A 27,428-nucleotide genomic window follows, 5' to 3' on the forward strand; every position below is an offset into this window, starting at 1 on the left:
CAGTGCGCTGAAGATCTACCAAACCTTCCAAATCTTCTCACAGAGCATTGAGCTTTCAGCATTTTGCTTGCGCACCTCCGCAGTGGCTGATGGCACAGTCAGGATTCCTTTACCAAGAACAGCCATGCGTAGGATGTTATCAACCACGTCATTGCGCCACCGTGCCAACTCGGACAAAGCAACAGTCTCTGGGGGTGTGCATCAGCGTATTTAGCTCACTGGGCGGTTGGAAGAGTTTTCTTCACCGGCGCTAGCGCTTGTTTGCCGACCGACCTTAAGCGCCCTACGGGCTGATTAAAGATATCAAGGTTTGCTTGTGTTGGTTTGGAGGATGCAAAACCCGGCTAACCTGTGGATTCCTGAGCCAGTATTGGCTCTCAAAGCGGTAATTCTCCAATGGCTGTTCATGAAGTCGTGTCCTCCTTTTTTCCCGATGTATTTCTGGCGCCTCTTTGAAGTATCTCCATTCTACTGAATAGCCTGACTTGACATTTACCTGAACCGACATTTACATTTGAGTGGATTTTAAATGAAGCATGTTTTCTCGCTTCCTTTATGGTGATACATTCACTCCAAACAGGCATTTACCGCCAACGAATATGGCCTGATTGAGGTAGCGACAGCAAGACTAAATGATTGGATCTGATTTGGATTAGGTATAAATATGTTCTCGCGGTTTCCTCCTCCCTAAGTTTCGAGCAAGACCTTGCCGAGAATGAAACATTCTTGATTCATTCAGCTCCACAAGATCCCACTCACTTCAATCTATAAAATGACCGAAGTCGCCGCCTCGAAGAAATTTGCATTACTTGCCACGGGCGGTACCATCGGAACTAAGGCCAAAAACCCTGACGATGTAGATTACGGCTCTGTTGGACACGGTGAATATGTTACAATCGATCAACTCCGGAAGAATACCGGGATCGATGAAGTTGCACGAGAGCTCGACGTCGGCATCCAGCCTGAGAAATTTGAATCCATCGATAGTACTGCGGTCACTTCCAAAGTTTGGAACGATATTGGTCAAAGGTGCGAAGGGTTGTCTAGAGACAAAGATATCGAGGCCATCATCATCACCCATGGAACAGCAAGCCTTGAGGAGACTGCATTCACTCTATCTATGGTCTTGAGACTGAGGACTCCAGTCATCGTCACTGGTTCCATGAGCCCCTTGAATGGAACATCTTCAGATGCATCGGCCAATCTCATCGCCGCGTTCCGCGTGGCTGCTTACATGTCCAAACATGATTATGAGGGGGTTTTGGTGGTGTTGAACAACGAAATACATCTGCCCCGTTTTGTCACTAAAACTCACACCCAGAATCACGACGCCTTTAAGTCGCCAAATTTCAAATCCATCGGTCGCATTATCAAGGGCGAAGTCAAATTCGACGAGATGGAACCGCCAAAGCTTCCCACAAATCTTGGGTTCACTGTCCAAATGCTTGCCAACGCTCCGCGCGTCGACATAGTGTGCAGCTACGTGGGTGCTGATAGCGTGGGCATCGACGCGTATGTCAAGGCTAGAGCAAGGGGGATCATATCCATGGGTTTTGCGCCTGGACTAGGAACACCGGCAGAGAAAGTTGGGCTTGATGTTGCCATTGAAGGTGGCTGTGTGGTGGTTCAGTCGGTACGAGTTTTATCTGGGAATGTTACCGACAGTGAAGACCACAAGAAGATGGGCATCATTTCTGGGAACAACCTCAGCCCCTGGATAGCGAGAATCGTTGTCCAACTTGCGATTAGTAAGAGCGATGAGACTAAAGTGGATGTCAAAGACATACTCTGTGAGGCGTTCAGAAATCTTTAGTTTGCTTTAAGGAGATTCATACCGAGCTACGAAATGGCACTCTTGGTCTCATGTTACACCTGCATTAAGGGGGTTTCTTTCGGAACGAAGTCTTAATAGAGCGATCTGTTCGAGCCATAGTTAACGGGACAACCCGCAGTTACTTATTCTTATTGACTATATAAACATAATAAGGGCCATCAGTTGACACGAATATGCAATAATCACATGCGATTCTCCCCTGCCAGGCAGTGGATGACAAGACTTGACTATTAAAATCACGGTGCCTGACAGCTAAGGTGGCTAATGAAAGACAGATGGATATGTGCTGCAAAATATAAATTCTGAACCTAATTCAATTGAAGATATCTCTTGAATAATGGCAATGCCATAAGGACAGGCGCAGCCACTATAATTTTGAACAACACGGCGAGGCCTTGGCTGTGCATAGCGCATCATCACCATAAAGACAGAACCAGTCCTGTCATGGTCTTAGACAAGCTTCCGTATCACATAACTACGGAAGTGTAAACTTATTTTTCATCTTTCATATCTATCTCTCATTGAGGGTTTGATGGCGTGAAGATTTGCGTGGCAATCCCTCGCCAGTCTTTATCCTCATTTATCCATTATAGGAAGAGGGGAGGTAGGGCTCTTCGGGCTGTTGCAGAGACCTACTTCCATCTTGGAGGGGTTGATGTGCATCAGATACCTAGAGAAAATACAGCAAAGTGCTATAATTCTCCCTTGCCGGAAGGTTGTCTTACTGACAAGTGTACCACCACTTTCAATTCAATATGGCTTCTATGAACCGTCAAGCTAATGAGTAGATATACAAAACATGTGAAACCTTATAACATACTTCATCTAGCAGGCTCTATCTCCTTCCAAATTGCCTTATCTCTACTCGAGATGCATTGTTCATTCATCGTGGAGAAGGTAAATCCCAGGCCCTTACCCGAAACGCATTCCAATACATTTCATGCCACCCTGACATATGGTAAGGCATACACTCACATATCCTAGCTTATCTTTGATATCTGTAATATGAAATGAATTGGCGTTCATCGTACTTGTAAGTACATAACGTTGGGAACTTTGCAATGCTTTTGGCAACGATAACATTAGTGATGCCCAAGTCCTTGCCTATTTATGTGAGCTGACGTGACATTTTCCTCAACCTCATACCTTGACGTTATTCTTCTCTGATATCAAATCATATGCAAACATGCCGTCGTCGTGATTTAAGAATTTCATGTCCGAAGACCGTTCGTGCTCTTTGACATCTGGCTCCACGTCTTTATGCCCACATACGAAGTTTTCCTCGGCATCTGTCGGCGGTTGCGGTGTCAATTGCTCATGATCCGTAGCCTCCCCCTCTGGATCGAGATACTCTGGCTTTCCCGTCCTCATTTCTCTTCGTATAAGCTCAATCTCGATGACTATGCGTCCTTCGGGCTTTATCTTTTGGCGTAGGCTGTCACCATCACAGTCAAAATATAATCCCCAAATACCACTATCTTCCAAGACTGCACAGAAGCCTTCCCATCCACAAAAGGTAAGCCTACGATCTTGTCGAGTACACTCCCACGGCCCAGTCACATTACCATCCGCAATGGCACGGTTGCCAAAGCGGACTTGATATGTAACGGGATCGACGAATATCCAATTCATGATAGGTGCCTCATGGGTAATGGTGCTCACTAGCCCCGAGAAGCGTGAGTCCGGGTAAGGAAGATAATAGCCCTCGAACGGGTGACCGAAAGGAACATCATGAGCTGTGCCGGTGTCCACAAATAGCTGTTCAATTATTTAGGGTTCTGATACGCAAGGAGATGGAGAAAGCTTACTCTATCGCCAGAAAGGACGACTTGACGTCCTTCGAGGTAAGGGCTGAACTGTGATGACTTGGGACAGTGCAATACAAGGTTGTTCTTTCGACTTCGATGCTCTTCTCGACGCGATCTGGCCATGGAAGCCTTAATGCCTTCAGAGGCGCCCACAGCAGTGGCGAAGCTGATGAGTAGTGAGAGAGCCATCTCCCTTTGCATCTGCTAAGGCTGTGTGGAAGATAATAGTGTTATCTAGAGCTCTGTGGACAGTTGAGAGATGGTTTGTAGCGGGAACTCTGATTCCACGTAACGATGACTTGAAGGATTTCGTCAGTGAGATGCGACTCTGCCCACCAGTAGTCCTAGCGATTTGTCTCTTTCACACGGGTGAGTGGATGACCAGGCAATCGTTTTGCCGCTCATTTCAGGCCGTTGAGGACAGCGTGGTAGCGATAGTCTCGGGAAATCGTTCGATTCAACCCCATAAGTCAGAATAATGCTTGGAGTGTTTCAGACTTCGAAACCTCGAAAGATCAGAAGAGACGTTAGAAAAAGGATTGGAGATCATCGGCTGATGCCTGTGGAGCTTCCTGGCACCTTCTGACAGAAGACGGCATTCTATGCCTTTTGAAGAGATGTCAGATACAATGCCCATGCTGCAGATCTTCGATAGTGCCTGGTGGTCCCTGATTGATGTTGTTGAAACTCTCCGGCACAAGGACCCTGACCAGGGTCCAGTAGCTGCAGGACCCTTGTCAAAGCTCCCATGAAGACATCCTGAGACACAGGCGAACCCCAATGCAACCCACAAACGTTCTATCGACTCACCCACATCGTACCATGCGAACCATTTTTCAGATGTTCTGGAAACAAGAGTGCCATTCCGCATGAGCGAACCGCGCCGACCGACGCGTTCTGGCCAAGACCGACAAAACACGACGCAAGATACGATCCGAGCGGCTGGTTTCAACATCAGACGATGTCATTTTGCTACCAAGTTGATCGCTGGTTCTGTAGCAAATATGATTCCAGAGGCATAGATGGGGAAGGAGGATAGCATCAAGTAATTATACCGGGCTCTGTCAGCCGAGTTCGGGATCGAAGCTTAAAGCTCACCATGCTCCCCCTCCATCATGGCCAACCAAGTCGCATCTCAATCCAAATTACAGAGCACCACGTCAATCACTGAAAAGAAGCCAGCGGGAACAGGTTCCCCCATCGCCACAATATCAGCAAAATTTGACGCCAAACAGCAGCAACCACCACCTGTTCCACGAAGGCCAAATCACGCGTCGCGATCCTCAAGCACCTCGTCAAAGCGGATATCTGCTGTCGCTGTCCCTATAGAACCCTCGGTCAAGCCATCCGAGGATTACTCTGCTGTGCCAGGAGCCCTCAGAAGATCCCTTTCTTTCAAGATCCCCATTCGAGTCGCAACCGACAACCTTTCACCAGCCAACCGCTCTCGTGCTCAGTCACTACCACAGGAACACCAATCTGACGATCCCAGTCATCAACACCATCACCCAAAACGAGGCTCTCTTTCATCGATAGGGGAGAAAACGACCGCAGAGGCCCCGAAAGAACCGCAAGCCACCAGCCCGACACTTTCGATCAAATCACTTTCAGAGCAATTTCTGAAAGAACGCGGCCTACTCAACTCCGAACCAGTAGACGAAACAAGCTCACCTGAGGAGCTCCAGCATTCATTGCAAGATCAAGTTGTCAGATATCTAACCACAATGTCTTCCCCGTAAGCTTCAACATTAGCTCCGTTTTGTTGGGTTCGACGTCTAATCTTCACTGTCATCTAGAGCAAAGACCCCAGCGGAAGAGCAGTCTCGTGCGCCTGCCTATCCCACATCCTACCCACCAGCCAACACAGGGATGAGGGGAAACATGCCCGCACCAGGCCTCCCTGTCCCCATGCCCAACCTGTCTGGCACCGCAAATGGCCCTGTTGGTATGCCAATGATTTCCAATACGCGGCTCAAGTTTCCTCTTTTGCTAATACGACTTCAGGTAACCTGCTCAGAGGTCCTGTTGATGAGAACGGGAAGTTGACCAAAGCTGCTCTGATGGTTGGCATCAAGTTGGACCTGGAAGCCGAGGTTCACTTGACTGCTCGCGTCCGTGGTGACATCCTTGTTGGTTTATACTAAAGCCCCGTGGTCTACGACGAGAAGTGCACGCACGGAAATCACAAAGAGTGGCCAGTCACTAGGAACCTGTCCATCAAATGGTGCAGAGCGACACGACATTGCGCCTTGCAACAAGTCACCCTTTGCTTCACAGGCATAAGTTGCCCCGATTAGGTATGGCTCAAATTTGGAACCTGTAAGGCAGGAGATGGGAGTCTTTGTATTTTGTTTGAACAGTAAAGATGATTCAGATTAAGTCGACGGGGCGACGATCCTTTCCAGCGACAAGTATCGAAGTTTAGCAGTCTTCAAGCAGAAACATTAAATTGACCGAGCGTTGAGAATTGGGACAAATGTGTCCATATCGAACATAAACGAATGTATAGCCTCAAATGCTGTCTTTAACAACCTTGGTTGGGCACATGGAATGAACCACTTGGGCGCCTCTGGCAGCTTCGCAAGCTGTGCTGAAGGCCAAGCAAAATCGCCCAATATTGCCCGACATTGATCTTGTCCTTTACTCGTCTCGCTAGGATTTAGCGATTTAACTCAATCGTCCGTCATCCGCTTCCCAAAAAATGACTAGAATGGAAGTTGAACCATCTAGCTCCTAGCAATGAAGCACAAAGTTTCTGGACCGCATGTGGTGATTAGGTACTTGGTGACCTGCATGTTATTTCGGAGTATCCACCATGATCTGGCGCTGTTTTGCCCATTCAACGATGCGATCATACTTGGGACACCTATGCTGGGAGTTGAAGTCTGGCTGAATACCCCGAGAGCCATTTATGTGTAAGAACGGGGTTACATCAGCCGAGCACTGCAGTCGTATACGTAATGCCTCGATACAATGATCAACATGCTGTAGAAGTCAGCTTCGGAAGCAAACCAGCAAATCAGTCCAGTCAAGTCACTCAATGCAAAGTTTTGGACTTAAGGAGCGCTTACGGCAAGCACAAGATCCTCTCCACCGTGGAAGGCCGGATCGTCGCTATAATCGAATTCGGATCTGTGCACAAACTGACGTACGAGATTCAAGCAATGAAGGTTGTGGAAAACTTCGAGGCCAGCCAAAAGATAGCCTGGCTTTGTGCGTGCCCAGGAGTCACCGCCGGTACCATGTGATGTCTTGTTCAATGCTGGTAAATATTCATCCGATAAGTCGAATGATCCATCTAATACCAATCTGGATCAGTAGGCCATTTTGAAATAAACTAGGGGCCGTTCGTGCAACTTACAATACCACAGATCCTTCCATTTTGCTTCCAACTCTGGAGTCGGCCTTCCTTTATAAGGGCTGGTCTTCCAGAATGCATTGTCAAACTGCACATCTTCGTATTCCAAAATATCTTGAACGGGTGCTGTGTATCCCATGAGTCTGGGACACTACCAATCGTTTGAAAGAGGTGCGATGCTGGACTCACACAAAACATTAAGCTTCCTGACGCACTGCAAATCCGATGGTCCTGCTGGGTTGAGGTGGAACCAAGTCGAGAGCCCAAGAAGTACACAGCTTATCCAAAAGAAAGGAAAAGAAAAGGTTTCGAATGAAGTTTTGCTTTTTTTAGCGGGCAGTTGCATGTTATCGCCATCCAAGAAGAATGCTTCTTCTTCTGCTTGGAGATCTCGTTCGTGGCGAGACTGTCCTGTCTTACTGAACACCATTGACGCCGATTCTTCAAGAAAAGTGACAATCAAAATGGAAGGAAATTGCAAGTATCAACTATTAGGGTGCTCTCTTAAGCTCTGTGGTTGTTCAAAATCCGAGAGCTGACCGTTAGTTAGTTTTCACTGATGTGAAGCGACAGACGAGGGGCTCCTTGCAAATATGACTCGCCATCGGACAGGGTGGATTTCTCTATCTTTGAGACAAGGGGAGTTTATGATAAGGAAAACATCATTGAGGCCCGACAGCTGCACAGGACACAATGAGTCAGTTTTCGGGACCGACTAATCGACCTTCTGCATTCGTCTAGTCGGGCGGATCTAGAAAGCTTGTTTTCTTCCATCGACACGAATTTGTCTGTTCGAATATGCAACTGACCACCAGGTTTCCTTGAAAATGCGCAGCAGTTAACGCGGGTCTCAAAAGCTTGTTTCTCTAGAAGGAAACATCCAGATGAACCAGTCTCGACCACCAAGCCAACCAATATGGTCAGCATAGATCCCGAATCCCACATTATGAACAAGCAATGTCTTTTGCTCATGTTTATTCAAGCTGCTGGTTCAACTCACTTTACTGAGTTACTTGAGACTTCTCCGTGCAGCTCAGTCCATCACCGAGCTTCGCAGGTTGGCAGGCACCAAAGTCAATGTGTTTACTCTATTTCCTTCCATTACTCAGATTAAATTCATTTGCGAACTCACCACCGTTCTGATCCCTGTAGGCTCCGCAGCAGAAGTTCCAAACATGTGGGATAACCCATGTCGATGGACGTGAAGCAATCAGTGACTTCGCGCCATGTACAAGATTGACGTGGATAGTCGGAGAAGTTTCCATGTACTATGGCGCGGATGAAGCTTACGCCTGCCCAGGCCTGGATCAGCTGCAGTGATAACGTGATTGAAATCGCGTTCATACCACGCCTTGGCTCGGTTACTTGAGATAAGTGCGCCGATAGCAGCAGGTTGAATTCACTGTTGTTCGCCTTGTGGAAACGGCTATTTAAACACACTGCCTTTCCATTTCCAAAGAGATTTGTCAAAGAATCAACTTCAGTCTCCCCCTAACAAAGAAACACAATGAGAATTTTCAACGTTCTGCTCCTCGGAGGAGCCTCTTTGATTGTTGCTGCCCCTACCGGTGTTATGAACGAAGAGACACGCGAAGCCAGCATTTCTTTCCTCGAGTCTACGCACTACAAGAAATCCCCCAACGCTGCTGCAGAGCCGGCACCTGCTATTGAGTTCCTTGACTCTGTTCACTACAAGAGGACCCCCGAAGCCGAGGCTGCAGCCGAACCTGTAACCAAACCTTTAGAGTCTGTCCACTACAAGCGCTCTCCCAAGGCGGACGCCGAGCCATCAATTTCATTCCTCGAATCAGTCCATTACAAGAAGCAGGCTGAGCCTGCAGCTGAGCCTGCGATCGAATTTTTGGAATCTGTCCACTACTAAGTGACAAGGGACGTGCAGCACCTATTCGCTGTGGGTTAGTCGGATCATGTTTGCTACTAAAGTTCAAGTCAAGGAATCTCAGCTAATTGACCCTAGTATCAAGTTGTGAAGTACCCCTCGGGATCTCAGAGTGGGAGCATTAATTAACTGGAAGGATTATCGAGCGACTTTTGTCGACATTCTCTCCAGTCTAGTTGTCTACCTAGTCAACATCACATCAGGTGGGAAGGATTTGTAGACTCGTAGCCAGTGGCAAGAATAGTATAACTTCCTACTTGCAATATTACGACTGTCCTTAAGTTCTCATCGCGCTCACGATCGTAATGACCTGATTGCGCCTTGGATATTGTAGATTACAATTGGCATTCCAGTGGAAAGTAGCAGCCAGTGGCTACGTAAGCGTCACCATCAGTTAATCGACAGTGGCACACACTTAAAATGATCATACTCTTGATGAACATCTAGGCTGTGGTGCAATTGCAACATAATGTACAGGTGCCTTCAGCAGTGACATTGAAGTAAGCGTTCATAGTTCAGTGATGAAACTCAAATTTGGCACAACACAATGCCCGATCTACACTCTATAGCATCCTCTAGGGCTGAAATTCCTTGTGCGACAAACAGCATTGCACATCCTGGCGTGGAGGTCGAATACAAGGAGGGTTGTGGTTGCAGAGATTCACAATCAAATAACCGTGGTCAGAGCAATGGATTGGACCTGGGCAGCCTTTCCGACTATTATTGTTGCTTGCCGTTTCATCGACCAGATGTGTAGGATTGAAACAAGCGGGATTGTCACATAGGTGTGACACGTGATCATTTGGGTTTCGCTTGTGAAGTTGCGCGTAGGCGACGATGTGAAGTAGGTACGCTCTCGAAGCTTTCCTGCCAGTGAGGCCTTTTTTCGCTTTGGCATTGCTCTTTGTCCATATCTATGGTAGAAGTACGATTAGTGTTTGAAGCTAGAGCAGACTTCTGTGAAGCTGACCTGAGCGTAACCATCTCGGGTGCGACATCCAATTGGAACATGACAACCAAGTTTTGTGTCAACTTCACATCTTTTGGCGCGTCTTTTGGCAATTAATGACTTGGCACGGGCCCAACCAAGGTCGTCCATAATGTTTATACGAGCTCGAGCCATTTTGAACCTGGTACGAGTGAGAGGGATAAAGAAGAGCAGGATATCTACTCCGTCACGAGAGGATACAATACCCTCTTTTAAGGTCGAGTAATCGACGAGCTTTGGCAGTGGAGCAGGAGCATTCGTTACTTAATTTCGCAATCGATTGAATCCACCTCCCGCAACGCCTGCACGCGGGGCCGCCGAATGCATACACCCACCGGGGTTTAATAAAGTAAGGTACCTTAATGATTGACTGAGCCTAGCCCAGTATTGGAATATCTAGACAAGACAGATACTGGGGGGTGGGCGGGTGATGATCTTGGCCCTTCGCACATCGCTTGGGACGTTCTATGAACCAGTAAATGATAATCGCTGTTAAATTGTTAACAGCCTCTGTGACATCGTTCGGTGATGCTCATGCGACTGGCAACAGCGCGGAGACTTGTGATATTGATAATTACTTTATGAGGATTGACAAGACAACGTACCTAAAATAGGTCTTCGCGAGCCCGAACATGGGTAACACCAAAACTCTATGTTATTAATTGGCAATTTGCTTTTTATTGTGATTGTTTGGTAAGCAACTCAATTTTATTCGTCTGCAGCGGTCGCTGATGCACAGAGAGACCTACGAACACTTGCGGTGGTAGTCATGTATGCACTCGCGAACCGCAGCTTCGAAACATCAAAATACGACGGGTTAAGACAATCGATTACTACAATATTGACATATCCTGTATTCTGATGCTCTATGGCATAAAATTCTGCGTTTCATTCCATTGAATGTCGTGGCGACCTGATCAAGGCAAGTTCTGGGGAGCGTAGCTTTGGTCAGGGTTTACCGCCTGGCCGTTCACCAGCTGCTTGTCGGTGTAGGCGGGCCAAACAATAAGCTTCTGGTCCGTGACAGAGAAGGTTGTGAATCCCGCATCCGGACCGAACTGTCCGCTCCAGCCCGATGTAACAGAGAAAGCTCCACATTTGGCGTTTGAGGCAGCGCGGCTTGCAGGTGCGCCGGTAGTTGTGAATTTGCAGGCTGTGGGATCTGCGATGTGGGTGTTGATGTTGAAGCTATAGTCGCAAGAGGTATCCTCAGCATTGCAGGTGCGGGTAAAACCTTCAATGGTCCATTCCGCGACACCCGCGGCCATCATTGACTTAACCTCACGCTTCGAAACGGGTGAGCCGGAGACGGCAGAGGCAGCAGTCAGGGCTGTGAGGAAGAGGTTGGTGATCTGCATTATCGCGAGGTCTTGAGGAAACAATTTGAGTTGTTAATTAAAATGAGAAGGGAGTGATTGTTTGTAACTGTTGGCTTGTATTGGACGACGTGATGTTTTGAGTTGAAATACCGTCCGGAGTGGCGGCGGACGAGCGGATTTATACCAGTCAAGAGTCAAGGTTGTATTACTAGAGGCCATCAAATAAATGAGCACAGATCAATGGTATGACAACAAGCTCGTGGGTACTCAAACGATTGAGAAAGTGACGTTGCCATCGTATTCCCTCTCCCTGCGTCGGTGGACCTTGGACTCTCGCTAAGTTCCCCGTGACTGCCTTCGATCCCCATTTCATGATCCATCATGACAGCAGCTTAGTGCGGATGTGAACCAGCAATGTGTCATAGTCCAGCCAAAAAGTTCCTATGCGGTCATAACAACCTGCCTTCCGGGTCACTTTGATCGCTTAAGGTAATTGCCTATACGCCTCGCGGTTCAGTCGGCTCAAGCCGTCGGTCATACGTGGCTTAGAAGCATACGCATCCGCTGGATGGTCCTTCCTTTAGCTACTATTCGGTGGAATGATGGCTCGCAAGACCACTGCACAATGAATCCTCCAATCCATCGAGGCAAGATTCTCGTATTCAGGGTCGCATGCATTCTCATTTCTGACTTGAATTCCAGGCACATGACGCAGGTTATGTAACCTCGATATTAATACGAGCGCTATCTGCCGGGGCTGATTAACCTAAACAAGGCACGACTCCACGTTCTAATCTGCTTTCGGGCCTCCGATTGCCCCGAGGCTTCATCGCCCCAGAAGCATGCCGCCCCCGCTGATCTACCTTTATTTCGATTGATCATTCCTAGTGCTCCCATAATCCTAAGTTTAGCCACATAGTTCTGACCAACGGTGTGTGATTGATGTTGCCCGTTGGATTCATAATTCTCCACCTGCATTTCACTAAAACACAACACTGAACTACTCAGGACTTCTCCCTGCAGTCATCGACCGCCAAGCTGGAGTGCGGCATGTAGTTGCCAGTACGCCAAACTGATCGACGAAGCCAGTCTTGCAAACAGCGAGCGAAGGCTTTGCTATCTCGTAGGCAGGCAGGTCTCAGTTTCGTTGATCTGCATGAGCTGATGTTGAACTCTCCCTTGCAAGATCCTCGCATCCTGTAGGACTGACTGACTGCGACATCGCTCATCTTCAGGTGTGAAGTACTAATGTGTATGAAAATCATAGTCGTAACGCTGTGAGCACATTGTGTGCAGACAGATAGACTCATCAACGTACTTTCACACATGTGACTCAGATGAAATCCAATTCGAACTGTATCGATACATGCAGCAAAATACTTGGATTTCGTAATTTCTGAGCGTCTTGGAACGTGCGTATGCTAATTACATTTGCGAGGATTTCTCGCCGTATCAGAAGGCACCCTGGAAATCCGACCAGGTAGAACGACGACCCCATGTGCTGCTTGCTAAAAAGCGACGAGGAAAGTCAGGGAAACTTTGTTTCGACTAAGACAATGACGATGATGCATTGAACTCGCACGAGTTCTGACTTCCATTTTCAAGGGAGAGATGAAACTCACATGATTAAAACAATATTCGTAGCTGATCGCGGGGACAAATGGGATCGCCAGCGCATAGATAGGACTCAAGTGAATCAGATTTTCCGAACAAAACTAGAATCCCTTAAAGTTCAACTTTGATATTTCACATGGTATGCAGTTATACCCACGTATATATAAGCAGGTCTGCAGTCTTCAAGGCTCACGTTAATCGGTAAATATTCAAGGAAATGCGTAAAACATTGCCTCTCATAAATACCTTAGGCTGATTGAAATATGAGGATTGAATAAGACCTGCTCTGAGAATTTCAACTATGACTTCTTTATTGCTTTGGGAATAGACATTCGCTTTGCGTTACTTGATGTACCTACGGTATCGTGGATTCACTTAACAGATGCCGGAAGTCATCCTTCGTAGATTCAAGGTTCCTAGTACTCATTACCTTCTTCTTGAGACTTCGATCCGCAACAGGAGGGACGTTAGAAGGAGACAAATCAAGTCGCGACATCACATACCTGGGGACTTCGTTCATCCACGGTCAGAACATGAAAGTCTCGAATTATGAGTTAGACTTGTTCTTGCGGACGGCACAACATACGCCGTTCTCAGAGACTACGGATTTCATCAAGGCACTAGCACCCACAGCACGTATAGAATTAATCAACGCTTTCTCAATTTGAATCACTAAACTATTCTAGAGACCGACTTTAACTGCCTGCAACCTCGAACCCAACTAATTTCCATCGGAAAGGCACTTCGAGATGTCCGAGTGCATCGGCCTGACCTTCTTGTCATCACTACTCTTCATCGCTCAGGTCACCATATCATGTGCGGGCAGGGAACTGAGTTCGTCAATGACCGTATCCTTGTACAGCTCGAGTATTCTGAGAAGAGTGGGTTATCACGAGGCAAAAACCTGGATGTCATTTATGTTCCACCTATCTTTCCGAGATATCTTGTCTGCGCCCATCATACCACCCAACTCCAGTCTTGATGTCTCAAACGGATGAACGAGAAGCGACAGGCAAATCACTGCACAAGTGCGTGTGTAGGGCAGCAAGTTTAGAAAGACGAACTCAGGCGTTTGAGCAATTTTCTTCCTATTCCCGGACCGCTTTCCTCAACAGGTTAAAAGACTGCGATCTCAACACCTCGAGCCTTAGCAGCTTCTTCTATGTCAAATGTATCAGTTCCCTCCCTGGATGCTTCTTCAAGGACCTCGTCAACTATATTTATGAGCCGAAATGAGTCTTTCCTCAAGAACGATGACCGCACATCGTCGAAAACCTGCTTCCACTCTGGATGAGCATTTAGGATGGGGACTTCGAGGCTGCCTATCACTAAAGGATACATGAGCCCGTTGTGAACCAGAAGGTGGTGGTTGGCAGGCATTTCAACTGCCCTGTATAGTGCGTAAACCGATGCCGCCAAACGACACATGACGACTTCTCTTGACGGGAATGATGTCAGGTCACCTGAGTGAGGTCCCGGCCGGTTCTCATCATCGGACGATGCCAACTTTCTTCTGGATCGGCTGGATCGGTATAATCGCCTCACATGTAAGACCGCTGTATACCGCCAGCAGTCCCAAAGCATGCATTGGGCATGCTCACCAATCTCTCCTGGCCAAGTCCAGAGCTGGGATTCTATGTCACTCGCGCTGCTCTCCCTCATATCAGCGAGAATATCTAGTAGCGATCTGGGCAGTCCCGATACGGTCTCTACCCCACCGAGCCTACCGCCTTTCCAAGAATCTTGGACTTTTCGTAGGTGGCGCCAAACATTCATGCTCGGTGTTATTCGACCAATCACCATGATATCCATGTCCATGATAGACAAGACTTCGATGGAGTGCCGGATGGTGAACTCATGGTCGGCTGAGGGCAGCAGATGACTCAAGTTCGTCTCTAGATGGTACAGGCCGGCCATGAGCTGAAGATACATCGTCCAAGGGCGAGCTTGAAGCAGCTACATAAAGGCTGTGAGTTAGTAAGAAATATCAGATTCGAGACGTTTGTACGCGTGAGATATGGGTAGCCGATTCGCATACGGCGATGCTATGCTTTTTCGAGACTTACACATAGACTACAGAGAAGCAGGCCAGCAGAGACGGTGGATCCATCGAAGGAGTTGTGTCGGCTTTCTAATTCCGATCGGAAAGTTTGGAGCGCGTGATCGACGTATTCCATTGACGAGACTGAGAAACCGTCGTCTAGGTATGCTTGGATAGCACCACAGACGATAGCAAATGCTTGGCTTTTCTCTGCCATTGAGACAAAGTGAGATTTCATCCAACCAGAGCTCTCAGTGGTGTAGAGTCGGTGCATCCCCGCGTTGAGAACTTGCGACATGGTCAGTACTCGAATACCTATACGTGACAGAGCCAAGCGGCGAATGACTTACATTTCTGGAAAAGCTGCCGTTTCGGGTCATTGGTGCCGCCGGGCGATGGTGCCAAATATGAGATTTCAGAGTGTGACCCCGGTGTATCTGATTCTTGAGCGGCCCCGGACAGCTTCGGTGTATCGGCCCCGGGAGATGCTGAGGATGATCCAGTGTGGTGTAGTGGATCTTCAGCGTTCGGCAGATAGCTATCAAAAGTAGTTGAGTTGGCGCTCGCTTTGTTCGCAGCAAGGTCAGGGATTGCGGCCCCAGCAAATCGACCCCGCGAGGCTATTCCGTTGGTCCACTTGAGTGTGGTGTTATAGCCCTCGCACTGGATGCCACGCCTTTGGCATGCTCGGCAATCTGGACGCGTCTCGTCGCATTTCCGTTTCCGCCTCTTACAATTGGAGCATCCTCCCCTAGAGCGACCCATCGATAACCTACTGATGGCTGTCGAGTGAGGTCAGCGTAATCGTTATCTGTTCAAGCCTTGCAATTGACTGCTCAGCGGAGTTCTCGAAATGGCCGACCTTGCCGACGATGAATGAAGAATTGAGATTTCAACTTCCCAAGAAAGGCAGACGGGGCCGCGAGCGCATATATATGCCGAATAGGGCATGGTTCAGACGCTCGATTCTGGGGTCCAAGCAATCATGTTGCAGCTTCATAAATGCGGGGGCGAGGCCGCTAAGACAAATAGAGTTCTCTGTTATCCATGCGGAATGCCCTCGGAAAGAAAGGGATGAGGGTCCAGCAGGGACTTGCCAGTACATGGCGTCAAGACCTCGTCAGACTTGCTGGTTAGTGTACACTCACAGGGACTGTAATCAAGTCCCCAGTCCTGTTATCACAACGGCATTGGTCATTCTCGCCATGGTCTTCATCGTCTTCGATTACGACCGGGGCTCTCGAAGATTATCATCCTGATCTAAATGTGGTGCAGGTGCTTCAGTCTCCTATGACTGAAAAGGGTTAACCTGGGCGCGTGGCTTATCGTGGCACACACCAAAATCCCAGCTGTCACACAACTTCGAGTAGTACCCAGGCCGAAATAGAAGTCTCCTGAGAAGGTCAACTTACCTTGGTATTTTATATTAAATGCCCGTTGCCTGCTCGACTCATTGCTGTGTCTGCATCAAATGCGACAATATTCTAGGCTGGTTCCTAAACGCAACAGCACCTCACCACATCTAGCCCATAAGCCCACTATTGTTTGTGTCTCCTTCTGCTCTCGCCTCAACGCTGTGGTAGAGAGTTCCCGATGGACGTCCCAGCAGTGACAATGGCTCAACACACACCCCTTCCTCCGGGAACAGTTCACTTGCTCAATTGTATGCCTCTTACTCGAAGTCTTTGAAGTCCTGTGCTGACGTCTGCGTTCTACCCCAGATGAGGACGCTACAGAGTCCCCAATATTTGTTCTATCCCCAACTCCATCGTCAGACCCGAACGACCCACTGGTACGGATTCTGCTGTTTGTGATGCTCCGGTAATGACATCTTCTTACTCTTTGAATGCGTGAAATAGAACTGGAGCAAATGGAGAAAGTATCTTAACTACAGTCTTGCCATGGGCGTCACCGTGGCCGCTTTCACCAAGTACGTTAGAGCCACATCGGTTTTCCAATCCATCTGTTGCCCTTCGCGGACCAACTCCCCGGCTGACGATTTGTTTGCTTTCCTCCATAGCCTCTCGATCCAAACCGTCTTCTGGCAACAGATGACCGTTGATCTCGATGTGTCTATCAACCAACTCAGCAACGCGCAGTCCGCTCAGCTTGCAGGACTTGCCACAGGCTGCATTTTCTTCATTCCGTTCACAATCAAGTATGGTCGTCGCTTAACGTACTTAGTTTCCACAGCGATTCTTGCTGCAGCAGCGTGGTGGACATCTTCTATGCATTCATACGCAGAACTTATTGCCACAGCTGTAATCACGGGACTAGCTGGCGCTATAAACGAGACCGCGGTGCAAATGACTGTAATACTTATCAAAATCCCCTGGTCTTATCTCGCCTTTTCGCTAATGATTCTTTCCTGCAACAGATTGCCGATATTTTCTTCGTTCACCAGCGAGGTTCTGCCAACGGTCTCTATTTTACTGCCGTAATGGCAGGAAGCTTTTTGACGCCTTTGGCTGCCGGCTCCCAAGCCGTGACTCAGGGATGGCGCTGGTCATACTACGCCCTCTCTATCTCTCTGACAGTTCTCTTCTTCATGTTTGTTTTCTTGTATGAAGAGACCAAATATATTCCCATAAGCCTCGGCGAAAGCGACCTTACAGACGACAACTCACCGATTGGCGGGAATGATATGGCAAAAGTCAGAAGCCTTGATAAAGGCGGTCTGGAGCTGAACTACATGCGGTCCAATCCCGCTACGAATGTCCCACTGAATTCTTACCGCGAACGCATGCGATTATTGACACCAACCTCGGAATCCTTACTGCGAGTTTTCATCTTGCCACTTCATGTCATTACTCTTCCACACGTCATGTTCACTGCTCTTCAGTTTGCATCCGGTGTTTGCTGGCTAGTACTGTTCATGTCGGTTGTATCCGTCGTCTTTTCTGCGCCCCCCTACAATTTCAATACTGCAGCAATCGGATATATGAACCTCGGACCTTTTGTTGGAAACATTTTCGGCAGTATTTACGGCGGACCTTTAGCAGACTGGACTGTTTTGCGCTTGGCTAAGAGGAATGGGGGCGTTTTCGAGCCGGAAATGCGACTGTATCCCTTATTTCTACCCGTGATCACGATGGCTGGTGGTATTGTCATGTTTGGAGTCACCGCGGATCGAGTAAGTCACCTTTGCGCCACATGTCTTCTTTTGCTCCATCGACTGGTTAAACTAACAGCTCTAGGGAATGCATTGGATCTTCCCTAGCATCGGCGGCGCACTATTCGCATTTGGCCTTGGTGCAAATGGAGACATCACCTTTACATTTGTTATTGATACTTATCGAGAGGTGAATGCATCAATATTCGATACAATGACTTTGACTAACATATGGTTCCACAGCTGACTGCCGAAGCCTTTGTTGGTGTCGCGTTTGTCCGTAATGCTGTCAGCGTAGGTGTCCCTTCGGCGCTTGTGCCCTGGATGTCAAACATGGGCCTTACCAATATGTACATTCTGAGTGGGGTTATCTCTCTTCTCATCGGTCTTTTGTATGTTCCTATGATCATCTGGGGCAAGCGCATTCGCACCATTCTGGCTCCCCGATACTTGCGACTTGTGGAGAGGCGCATGCAGATTTAGTGTGCTGAGTACGTGTATCTTATTTTGCCAGCCTGACCAGAGGTTTGCTTGTATGTAAGAACTTTGGCACCACTCCCGAGTATGGCAAGAATTCAGATTCCGTCTTTCTAGTATTTACAGAATACTTCTGCGTTTTAAATTGTTCAACTTGGCTGGGCTCGTCGTGGTTGACCTGGTGTCTCACTACATTTACACATGCGGCTATGAGATATGTCGAAGTCTTTATCTGTTTGCTGGATACCTACATCTAGTGGCCAGTTAGACAATTCTGCACACTATCCAGGTCAAAGCTTTTCTGCCGCTACGCCAGGGAAGTTTGTGAGTCGATAGCAGTCGATGATAGGGCGCCCCTCAAACATGGTCATTACCCCGAGTGCTACCACAGCGTTCATCCAGTCGTAAGGGCTTCCCCCTGGTGCTTCAAACCTAATGTGCGTGAAATACTCAACGTCATCCTGACTGATTGAAGATCGAGGCGATTTGTCTGTTCGACCAGGGCCAGTGCGGAAAACACCCTGGGCGTTGACGAGGATGAAGACACCATCATCAGTCTGGAGAGTATACATGGCATGCAACCTTGAGAACGCCTAGAGAGCGGTAAGCCGTATGAACTTCCCTTCATGGGTGACTTGTTTACACCGTGCTAACCTTGTCAGGCCTAATGCGCTCGGCCCAATCTGCACCACTTCTCTCCACAATCTTGCCTGTGATCCTAGGGCCTTTGACTGACCCGCTCAAGATAGGCAGAACAAGACGAGTGACGCCCGTGTTATCAACGTTTGCAATTTCGGACACGTTGGGGTCCATATCGCAGACGATACGATAGATGAAGTCCAGATGTGGCATGCGCATGGGTGGCACAGCGACTCCACTTGGCGAGAAGGCGTTTCCGGGGGAGGGGGCATGATCGGAGCTTCTCGCGGGTGCCATGACTAGGATGTAAGTTGAGCGCGGGTCGACCTGCCGAATGTATCCTGGATCGAAGTAAGTAGATGGAGAGTCGAACTGTGAATGGCTTTTGGTATTGGCACGACGTGCTGGGACATGTGCCGAATGCTCGAGACGGAGTTTTAAATAGTTCTTCACAATCAATGTATTCGCAGGCTGATAAGAGGGGGTTTGTTACGCAATTGTTGCAGAGTCGAAAGAGCTGTCACCCATCCATCTCCCGAGCGCAGATGCCGACTCCTCAGAATTATAAGCCTAAGTACGCATCAGTCTTTTGACTCCCGGCAGCCGACGGCATCGGCAACTCTGCCAGCCAAGATCTGGCGGCATCTCCTTCCCTATTGGGCCATTGGACGCGCCAACAAGCCGCCCGGGATGCGTGCCATCGTCCGCAATTCCGGCGACGTTTCTAGCATCAAGGTGCATTGGGGTTGAAAAGAAGACAACACAGTCCAGTTTTCTCCTCTGTCTCTTGCCCTCGGTCTACTCGACTATCGCATCCAAATCAAAACAATAGCGCATGCAACCTATGAAACTTCTTTCTTCCACGATACCTTCTGAACCTATAAGGCGTAGTATCAATGCCCGCGGCAATGGAATGGGAAGCGATTGCTTCTCGTCACCGGTTGGAGCAACAGCGGAACATACCTCAGGAATGGAGAATCTCTGATGATCAGCTAGCCAAGCTTCGAGGCAAGGGAACTGCCGAAGAAGGTCGACTAATAGCCCAAGATGTTGCTCGGAAATCAGCGTTATTGACGGGAAAGGAACTCGACATCACAGAGTGTTACAACGCGCGAGAGTTGCTCGACAAGATTCATCACAAGAAACTCACATCGGAAGAAGTGGCAGTGGCGTTTTGCAAGCGCGCTGCTCTCGCTCAACAGCTTGTAAGGACATTTCCATCCCGCTCCGTCACCGTAGGTTGTGGCCGAGCTCCCGAACGCCGAATCACATGTACTGACATCTTCTAGACTTCTTGCTTAACTGAAATATTCTTCGATGAAGGAATCAAGAGGGCTCGAGAACTTGACCAGCACCTAGAGCGTACTGGAGAGCTCGTAGGGCCACTGCACGGCCTACCAATTAGCCTCAAGGTATCCCCATCCGGAAAACTTGTCCGCCTGTTCGGCCTGTAGAACTGATGAATTTAGGATTCTTTCGTCGTTAGAGGTCATTACGCTACTGTCGGTTATGTCGAGTTTTTGAAAAGGCCACTGCCTACTTCTAACTCGGCGATGGTCGATCTCCTAGTGGACGCTGGAGCCGTCCTATTCTGTAAAACGAACGTTCCGCAGACCATGATGGTTCGTGACCTGCTGATCTGCATCGATCAAAAGTTTTGGTCGAGTGTATATTGACGAGAGTTAAATAGACTGCCGACTCGGAGAACAACATTTTCGGTCGAACTTTGAATCCACACAAGACGATTCTTACCGCCGGCGGTTCAACCGGTGGTGAGGGAGCTCTTGTAGCATTCAGAGGCTCAGTATTGGGCGTTGGCTCCGATATTGCAGGATCAATCCGGATCCCCTCACTTTGTTGCGGCATTTATGGCTTCAAGCCCACAGCGGATCGAACGCCGTTTGGAGGGCAAGCTAACTATCCCTTCCGCAAACTCCAGCTTCCTGGAGTCACCCCTGTCGCTGGGCCGATGGCAAATTCAGTTGATGATCTCAGTTTGTTTATGGAAACAGTGATCGGTCGTCGGCCTTGGCATTATGACGCATCTGCAGTCAACGCCCCCTGGAGAAGCTCCTATGGAAGCAACAAGACCCTGACCATCGGTATCCTTCCCGAAGATCCGGAATATCCCTTGCAGCCGCCTGTTCGACGAGCGCTTCAAGACGCAGTCTCAAAATTGACTGGCGCAGGGCACAGTATCGTCAAATTACCAGCAAACCCCGCTTGCAGTGCCAGTGTTGGTGGAAAGCTGGGATTCCATTACTTCGGGCTAGGATCTTCCGGTCTGGATGCCCTGGCGAGTGAGATTGGTGAACCACTGGTACATTCAGTGAAACGAGGCGTTCATCCTTTCACAACTTCAAAGCCTCTTATTTCAACGGAGCTGGACACAGTACACCAACTGGATGAGTTCCTTGGCTTACAGGCTTCTTATGCCAACAGCTGGAAGAACATTTGGACCGAGTATCACCTCGATGTTGTCGTCGGCCCCGGAGCAATCAGCACCGCGGTCCCCCACGATACCTATGGCATCCCTGTCTACACCTTGATGTGGAATGTGTTAGACGTAAGCCAGTGCAATCGCCTCTCTGCAGCCAACAATTCAACTAACTGTGGGGGGGCAGTATCCAGCAGGGATAATACCATATGGGGTATCCTCCAAGACGAGAGATCCCAACTACCAGAAAGCGGCCTCAAATTTTGAAGCGGACTGTAAGTACTTTGCGTTCTAATTCTGCTGTTCTTCTCGTGCCTGGTGCTAAACCGAACACAGATGATCCAGAAGCAACCGACGGCGCCCCGTGTTCGCTTCAAGTCATTGCTCCTCGATTTTATGATGAAGAGTGTTTAAACGCCATGAGAATCATTGACAAAGACATACAAGCATGAAAGTGAGCGATGAATGTGCGGGATACTTGTATTTTTTCTGTAGAGACACGAAATATCAAATTCTTTCTCAAGTGCTTTTTGATAATCCAAGAGTTTCCTCGGCGGCAGTGTCACCACCACCACCGCAGCCAATAGCATGGCGCTGACGGAATTTTTCTAGCCATTCGGGATTGTCTGCAACAGTCTGATTCCATTCGTCGTCGCAGTCGTAAATCACACGCCTCGACTCTTGTCTAAGCATTTCGTCTGTGATGTCGAACCCTTGAGAGAGGTGCTCCTTTACAAAATGCCTCAAATGTTGCTCCAGGATCTCTGTGAAAGCTTTTGACGTTGCTGCCCTGGATCTGAGGATTGATTCTGGCAGTAAAGACGTCGCAGTATCTATTGCAGCGGTCTTCTTTCCATTTTCTTGTTGTGACTCAAGTGTACGAGACGATATCTGAGCAAAATGGTCTCTGGTGCTCTGATTCGTGACTGAGAATGGGACAACACTCAGCGACTCTGAACCTATGAGGTAGGGAGGCAGGGCATGCGCGACCTGCTGCGCAATTGTTGGACTGAATCCGTGTTCTCCCTTCCAGTCTTTCATCATTGCACCATGGCGAAAGTGGTTGGCGAGATGGTCAACGAGTTTGTTCCAGGTCATGAACTCCACGTCACAGAACCCGCATCGAGAAGAGATCCGCACAGCTTCAGCCTTCCATCCATCGAATCGAGGCATTATGTCTAGTTTGTGCATAATGCGGAGGTGTTGAACAAGATGGTCTTTCCTTCCAAATGATCCTGCTTCTATCGGTCGGTCGTAGCATGCTTTATGGTTGTGACCATCAAGATGTTCTTCTGACGGGTCTACCTCGCTGCAGTACGCACAAAGAGGTCTGCCAGTCACTGTAGACATGACCGAACCTCCCCGCGGTGCGCAAATCCACGACTCCAGGTAAGGTGCCTCGATTTCTCGTGCCGAGCCCAATCATACTTAGTCTTGAAGCTATCGCAGCAGAATGTGCATTTGAAGGGGCGATCGTCTTTCTGGGAAGCGGCAGCTGCGCGTTTCTTAGACACTCTTCCCCGCCTGGTGCGATCAAGTAAACTTGATTCGTTCTGTCGACCTCTTGACGTGTCTGATGCTGCTGACCACACTGAGTTTGCCGACTGTATAGATGAACTGCTCTCGCCACTGCCCAAGCTGGCTTTGGATTCAGTGCGGGCATAATCAGCAACATTCGGTGTTCGACTGACGTCGAGGCGAGCAGTACTATTCTCCAGCGCGTCATGTATGGCAGTGATGGAGGCTGGTTCATCTTGCGGGGGAGACTTCCTCCACCGCTGCATAGGACTCAATTCCCCAACGCTTGTAGATACAGGAATTGGTACTGGATTGGCCTGCTTCTCGGAATGCACAAATCGATAACGACTCCGTCTTCTTGGGAGGCCTTTATTGGTGTTGAACACAGTTTGGCCAACAAGCTCATCATTGGAGGGGATCGGCCAGTTAATGTGGTTTGACGTCGTAGCCGGAGACTGCAGAGACCACGGAATATCGCCAAGCGCATAATTCGGATCCACCGCCTCACTGCTTCCGTCATATATCCAGGATATCGGTGTCTCTTGGGGATCGCTATCAGCCGTGGAAAACATCGAAGGCCAAATCTGGCCAGAGGTGCCAGTCGGGAGGTTATCATCTAGCGGAGCGCATCCGGGGTCCAGGCCCGACCCTGCAGTCAGAAAGGGCGGCCCGAAAGTTCCGCCTGTCGCGGGTTGAGTTCTTGCGAGTCTGTCCAGCGCATTGGGCTGAGGGTGATTCAAGGTTACTTGCTCTGTGACAGCATTCATAGCTTGTGCGGATATAAGGCCTCCCTGATATGTCAAAGCGACTTCACCGTCCTGGCCACCGGTGACTTGGGGCATGAGTCTGGGGTGAGTCCCATTGGGCGATGAGCGTGGGGAGTTCGGCATGCTATCGACATGGCATGACGTGCAAGGGGAGGAAAGATGGCATGCACAGTCATGTCAAAAATCCTCCATTTACCCTGCTTACCTGAGTGAGAGCCTCTTACGCGTGAAGATTGATAAGCTCAAAATATATGGACTTCACGCCATACGGCTGGCACCTATGAAGAGACACGTGACACTCGCAGGTGGATACAGCGTGAACCTTGGCTTGATATTTGAGTCAAGAGCCCCCTAATGTTCTGCTCAGTTGTTAAGTAACAATACTGGCTAGTATGATACTGGCCGTTGTGGAAGCCTCTTGATGACAAGTACTGGAATGTGTATCAGGGGCCAAAACCACAGGTGCGGTTTCTTCCAGTACCTGTGGCAAGAGTATTGAAACCTTACTCATTGGAATACCTTCTCGCGATCGATTGCTCGGACCATTAACGCACCCCACGGTAAAATTACTTTCTGATGTTACCAGCTTCAACGAATTTATCTTTGGGCGATCTAGGCTCGTCGTGCGACCCTCACATACAAGTCGCTTTGAATGAAGAATGGAACGTCCGAGGAATCCCAACAGTCTGTAGGGTCCAAGAAGGGTAATTCCAACTTCCAGGACATCAACTATGATTGGTGAAGCCAAGTCCAGTTGGTAATTAAAGCGCTCGCCCTTGTCAAGTTGAACAGGAAAGACTCGAAGAATGTTCTAGCCAGACTCACCTGAACAATAACTTTGTTCAACTCAATTCTGGCGATGGTTTTGCTCAAACACTCATATCGACTTCCAGAAACAAAGCCAATCATAACCTGCTGGCCCAATACCTCAGCCGCCATATCTCTGAAGGAATAGCAACTCACCAGATTAGGCCAAAGACCGACATCCTATCCAAGGACCTTCTTATTTCTCGTAATGGTCCAAAGTGGCCATACGACGTTGGTTTCTGGGGAAACGTGAATCCCACACACACCTCGTCTTGTTCGGAGACCTTGGGCAGCAAAGCTGTTGCGGGCGGCCATAACCTATAGCCTTTCCTAATGAGTGCCTAGAGATACGAGGCTTTCTTGCTTCAATTATCAGAAGCGGGCGATGATGATGATGCCTGTATCTATTTCGGCCTGCAAATGAGCGTATACTACTTTACGTGAGGAAATATGATCAAGAACAGCATCGTAGAAGATCCTGCTGGTCTAGTGCTTCTCCTTACGCGGCTTCCTTCTCGGAGCCATGAGCAACAAATAAGCCTATCATGTCGCGTTCTACGATGGGTTGCTCGTCATATCGTCCCTGTATGGTGTTGTGAATCATTTATCATGACGGTCCCAATTCCAATTATGTTCTTAGCATCTGGCATGAACAGTTTGAGCATTGAAGAATGTAATAGTTCGAGAAGCAAAGGCATTAGCGCCGTGGCTAGAAGTCCGGGAACTGTTTTGTCTGTTGTCTCGTTCAATACTTTTTGTCTGGTCCACACGAAGTGCGCGGGGTTTAGCGGGGTTACGAGCATGCCCCGTCCAGGCAGCCACCGGACTTCTAATGAATGCGACCGAACAAGTATGAGTCTCTAGCGCTTGGCTGATGGATTTCCACCAGTTTGGACCAGCTTGGGGCTTTCCAATGAAATGAATATCGGATGGTGGATGAAACGATGGCACCAACACTGATGTGCATTCACCGCCCTCAAATCTCGTGAGTCCTCTGGAACCGTTGTCCTTTCCATTCTCCTCGTGAAGCTCTCTCCTCACTTCGATACTCTCCTATCGGGTCTAATTTTCTGACCAGGCAGCTAATTGATAACTCGCCCAGACTCGCCTTGATGTACTAGGTGGAAGGTCCTAGCATCGCGCCCCGACGACAACTGCAGAAATAACGTACACGTCTGCATGCCTCACAAATCCACACAGCACTGAGCCCACGACCTTTGACAAAAGTATCAGATGGAATAGCTTAGAGATCATGTACCACCACAAGCAATGGAACACTACTGTTTTGGGGAGATTTCATGATCCTCACTTTCCCATAAATAAGTAAGGGTTTCCTGCATTTTATCCTCGGTTAACCATACTTCAACATACGGCAATAGTAGGATGCTTCGCCTTGGACTAAGAATCCTGTCAAATGAAATCTTTGAGGATAGCATTTTCAACGCAGATCGCTCCTCTTAAACATGGTTCGTCTGATTAATAGAAATATCAGAGGCTTAAAAGAGCCAAGATTTTGATCTCGCGGACGAAACATCTATTCCATGTCCTCGAACAAGCTGAGTCACACTCGAAAGGGAAAAATACTTACCTTTGTACTTTTGTCAACATCTTCACACACTGAGGCCTTAAATAACTGATTCCTGGGTTTGGAGGGCTTGACTGTATACCTTATGCAGGTAATAGTTTGATTCGTTTCCTTTATCAAGTCACACCTATGTCCAATGGTGCTTTCCCTTGCATCCGCTCTCTCCGTGTGAGATCCGCACCCAAGCTTCTGCATTTAGAACATTTGAACTGGCGCCGAATTGCATACAATGTGTTACGGACTGTTCAGCCGAGCCATTCGACCTGACTCTGAGACTTGAAATGTAGGCGATTGGGGGGTCAGAGTACAGCACAACTTTCCAGTTCATCCCGCAACCCCCATCGAAGTAATCAGACCATTGGCTTTCCTCCCTAGAAACCCATGGCACTGTTGAACATGGTCGCAGCAGAAGCATCTTTGATGCCTGCCGCAGAGACCTGAGCCTTAGCCTGCTGACACTGGTCTTTTGCAGCCTGAGTCGCCTCACATACGTTGGTGAGCTGATCGCAAATTCGGTTTGTGATAATGTTTGGATTCAGCGCGTCTTGTTGATCCTTGGCTACGAGAGGGTCAGTTGGTAAGAAGGTGCCTTGATCCGGCTTGCGCCCAGTGCGGCCCAGTTGAAAATCCATTGTTGGCGTGCATTTGCCGAAATCAATACCGTCAGCCTGTCGCAGAATGGTGGCAGCCGATGCGCTAGATGCGCCGAATAGTACGAAAAGAGCCTTGGTGGGTCGCATGTTGCAGGTCGTTAGACTATTATTGACACTTCTTCCCGAAATTTAAATGAGTTGGAGCGATGGTGGAAATGTAGAAATGGTTCAGCTTCTTGAGAAAAAAGAAAGTCCCTGGGGTTGCTGCGCGGAGCGGATGATGTTGAAACGGGGTTCACAGAACCTTGAGAACAAACTGAGTTCAACTCAATGATGAGAATAAAGATATTAGGGTAATTAGAACCACATCACTCTGGCAGTATTCGACGAATCAATCTCTTTTGTAATATGTAGTCATATCGTGACTCACTAACTGGAAGACGATGGAAGCTCAGACTACCTTATTCTGAGGCAAATGGCGATCAACATAGTGCCTCCGGCTCTTCGGATGGTTTAAAATCAGACGGGAGTGTTTGAGGTTGGACCTTGAAGAACCAAGCATATGGCACATCAATCACAAGATCATCAACATGATTGGACTATAAGATCGACATACCTTGCAAGTTATTGG

At 48.5% G+C, this 27,428-nt stretch overlaps 15 protein-coding genes across 15 annotated transcripts; 5 read left to right on the forward strand and 10 right to left on the reverse strand.

The window, feature by feature from the left end:
- Positions 1-772: 772 nt before the first annotated feature.
- Positions 773-1,813, forward strand: CCOS01_08827 (asparaginase; the record flags this gene model as incomplete). Its single annotated transcript, XM_060456987.1, has 1 exon — positions 773-1,813. The coding sequence occupies one exon, from the start codon at positions 773-775 to the stop codon at positions 1,811-1,813; it is 1,041 nt and encodes a 346-aa protein (XP_060311687.1).
- Positions 1,814-2,414: 601 nt separating this feature from the next.
- Positions 2,415-3,831, reverse strand: CCOS01_08828 (uncharacterized protein; the record flags this gene model as incomplete). The annotated part of the gene is made up of 3 exons (XM_060456988.1): positions 2,415-2,504; positions 2,981-3,592; positions 3,643-3,831. 3 exons carry the CDS (start codon positions 3,829-3,831, stop codon positions 2,415-2,417), a joined length of 891 nt encoding a protein of 296 aa, XP_060311688.1.
- Positions 3,832-4,757: 926 nt separating this feature from the next.
- Positions 4,758-5,786, forward strand: CCOS01_08829 (uncharacterized protein; the record flags this gene model as incomplete). Its single annotated transcript, XM_060456989.1, has 3 exons — positions 4,758-5,377; positions 5,439-5,587; positions 5,647-5,786. 3 exons carry the CDS (start codon positions 4,758-4,760, stop codon positions 5,784-5,786), a joined length of 909 nt encoding a protein of 302 aa, XP_060311689.1.
- A 652-nt stretch (positions 5,787-6,438) lies between these two features.
- Positions 6,439-7,346, reverse strand: CCOS01_08830 (uncharacterized protein; the record flags this gene model as incomplete). The annotated part of the gene is made up of 4 exons (XM_060456990.1): positions 6,439-6,627; positions 6,714-6,940; positions 7,004-7,126; positions 7,190-7,346. 4 exons carry the CDS (start codon positions 7,344-7,346, stop codon positions 6,439-6,441), a joined length of 696 nt encoding a protein of 231 aa, XP_060311690.1.
- Positions 7,347-8,507: 1,161 nt separating this feature from the next.
- CCOS01_08831 (uncharacterized protein) lies at positions 8,508-8,882 on the forward strand (the record flags this gene model as incomplete). The annotated part of the gene is made up of 1 exon (XM_060456991.1): positions 8,508-8,882. One exon carries the CDS (start codon positions 8,508-8,510, stop codon positions 8,880-8,882), a length of 375 nt encoding a protein of 124 aa, XP_060311691.1.
- A 593-nt stretch (positions 8,883-9,475) lies between these two features.
- CCOS01_08832 (uncharacterized protein) lies at positions 9,476-10,023 on the reverse strand (the record flags this gene model as incomplete). The annotated part of the gene is made up of 2 exons (XM_060456992.1): positions 9,476-9,814; positions 9,871-10,023. The coding sequence occupies 2 exons, from the start codon at positions 10,021-10,023 to the stop codon at positions 9,476-9,478; spliced, it is 492 nt and encodes a 163-aa protein (XP_060311692.1).
- Positions 10,024-10,805: 782 nt separating this feature from the next.
- On the reverse strand, positions 10,806-11,246 carry CCOS01_08833 (uncharacterized protein; the record flags this gene model as incomplete). The annotated part of the gene is made up of 1 exon (XM_060456993.1): positions 10,806-11,246. The coding sequence occupies one exon, from the start codon at positions 11,244-11,246 to the stop codon at positions 10,806-10,808; it is 441 nt and encodes a 146-aa protein (XP_060311693.1).
- A 3,531-nt stretch (positions 11,247-14,777) lies between these two features.
- Positions 14,778-15,627, reverse strand: CCOS01_08834 (uncharacterized protein; the record flags this gene model as incomplete). The annotated part of the gene is made up of 2 exons (XM_060456994.1): positions 14,778-14,788; positions 15,213-15,627. The coding sequence occupies 2 exons, from the start codon at positions 15,625-15,627 to the stop codon at positions 14,778-14,780; spliced, it is 426 nt and encodes a 141-aa protein (XP_060311694.1).
- A 958-nt stretch (positions 15,628-16,585) lies between these two features.
- CCOS01_08835 (major facilitator superfamily transporter) lies at positions 16,586-18,457 on the forward strand (the record flags this gene model as incomplete). The annotated part of the gene is made up of 6 exons (XM_060456995.1): positions 16,586-16,654; positions 16,722-16,792; positions 16,883-17,174; positions 17,240-17,995; positions 18,060-18,164; positions 18,218-18,457. Coding segments are annotated over 6 exons (1,533 nt in total), but the record flags the coding sequence as incomplete, so codon positions are not given.
- A 284-nt stretch (positions 18,458-18,741) lies between these two features.
- On the reverse strand, positions 18,742-19,387 carry CCOS01_08836 (uncharacterized protein; the record flags this gene model as incomplete). The annotated part of the gene is made up of 2 exons (XM_060456996.1): positions 18,742-19,044; positions 19,106-19,387. The coding sequence occupies 2 exons, from the start codon at positions 19,385-19,387 to the stop codon at positions 18,742-18,744; spliced, it is 585 nt and encodes a 194-aa protein (XP_060311696.1).
- Positions 19,388-19,998: 611 nt separating this feature from the next.
- Positions 19,999-21,979, forward strand: CCOS01_08837 (amidase; the record flags this gene model as incomplete). The annotated part of the gene is made up of 6 exons (XM_060456997.1): positions 19,999-20,325; positions 20,380-20,502; positions 20,560-20,712; positions 20,781-21,656; positions 21,715-21,802; positions 21,864-21,979. The coding sequence occupies 6 exons, from the start codon at positions 19,999-20,001 to the stop codon at positions 21,977-21,979; spliced, it is 1,683 nt and encodes a 560-aa protein (XP_060311697.1).
- A 67-nt stretch (positions 21,980-22,046) lies between these two features.
- On the reverse strand, positions 22,047-22,700 carry CCOS01_08838 (uncharacterized protein; the record flags this gene model as incomplete). The annotated part of the gene is made up of 1 exon (XM_060456998.1): positions 22,047-22,700. One exon carries the CDS (start codon positions 22,698-22,700, stop codon positions 22,047-22,049), a length of 654 nt encoding a protein of 217 aa, XP_060311698.1.
- Positions 22,701-23,060: 360 nt separating this feature from the next.
- CCOS01_08839 (uncharacterized protein) lies at positions 23,061-23,935 on the reverse strand (the record flags this gene model as incomplete). Its single annotated transcript, XM_060456999.1, has 2 exons — positions 23,061-23,165; positions 23,219-23,935. 2 exons carry the CDS (start codon positions 23,933-23,935, stop codon positions 23,061-23,063), a joined length of 822 nt encoding a protein of 273 aa, XP_060311699.1.
- Positions 23,936-24,541: 606 nt separating this feature from the next.
- CCOS01_08840 (cytochrome P450 86A1) lies at positions 24,542-24,751 on the reverse strand (the record flags this gene model as incomplete). Its single annotated transcript, XM_060457000.1, has 1 exon — positions 24,542-24,751. The coding sequence occupies one exon, from the start codon at positions 24,749-24,751 to the stop codon at positions 24,542-24,544; it is 210 nt and encodes a 69-aa protein (XP_060311700.1).
- Positions 24,752-26,575: 1,824 nt separating this feature from the next.
- On the reverse strand, positions 26,576-26,944 carry CCOS01_08841 (uncharacterized protein; the record flags this gene model as incomplete). Its single annotated transcript, XM_060457001.1, has 1 exon — positions 26,576-26,944. One exon carries the CDS (start codon positions 26,942-26,944, stop codon positions 26,576-26,578), a length of 369 nt encoding a protein of 122 aa, XP_060311701.1.
- Between the last annotated feature and the right edge of the window lie 484 nt (positions 26,945-27,428).

This window comes from Colletotrichum costaricense (assembly GCF_030867565.1).
Source record: "Colletotrichum costaricense strain IMI 309622 chromosome Unknown Scaffold_9.1, whole genome shotgun sequence".
In the NCBI taxonomy this organism is placed as follows: domain Eukaryota; kingdom Fungi; phylum Ascomycota; class Sordariomycetes; order Glomerellales; family Glomerellaceae; genus Colletotrichum; species Colletotrichum costaricense.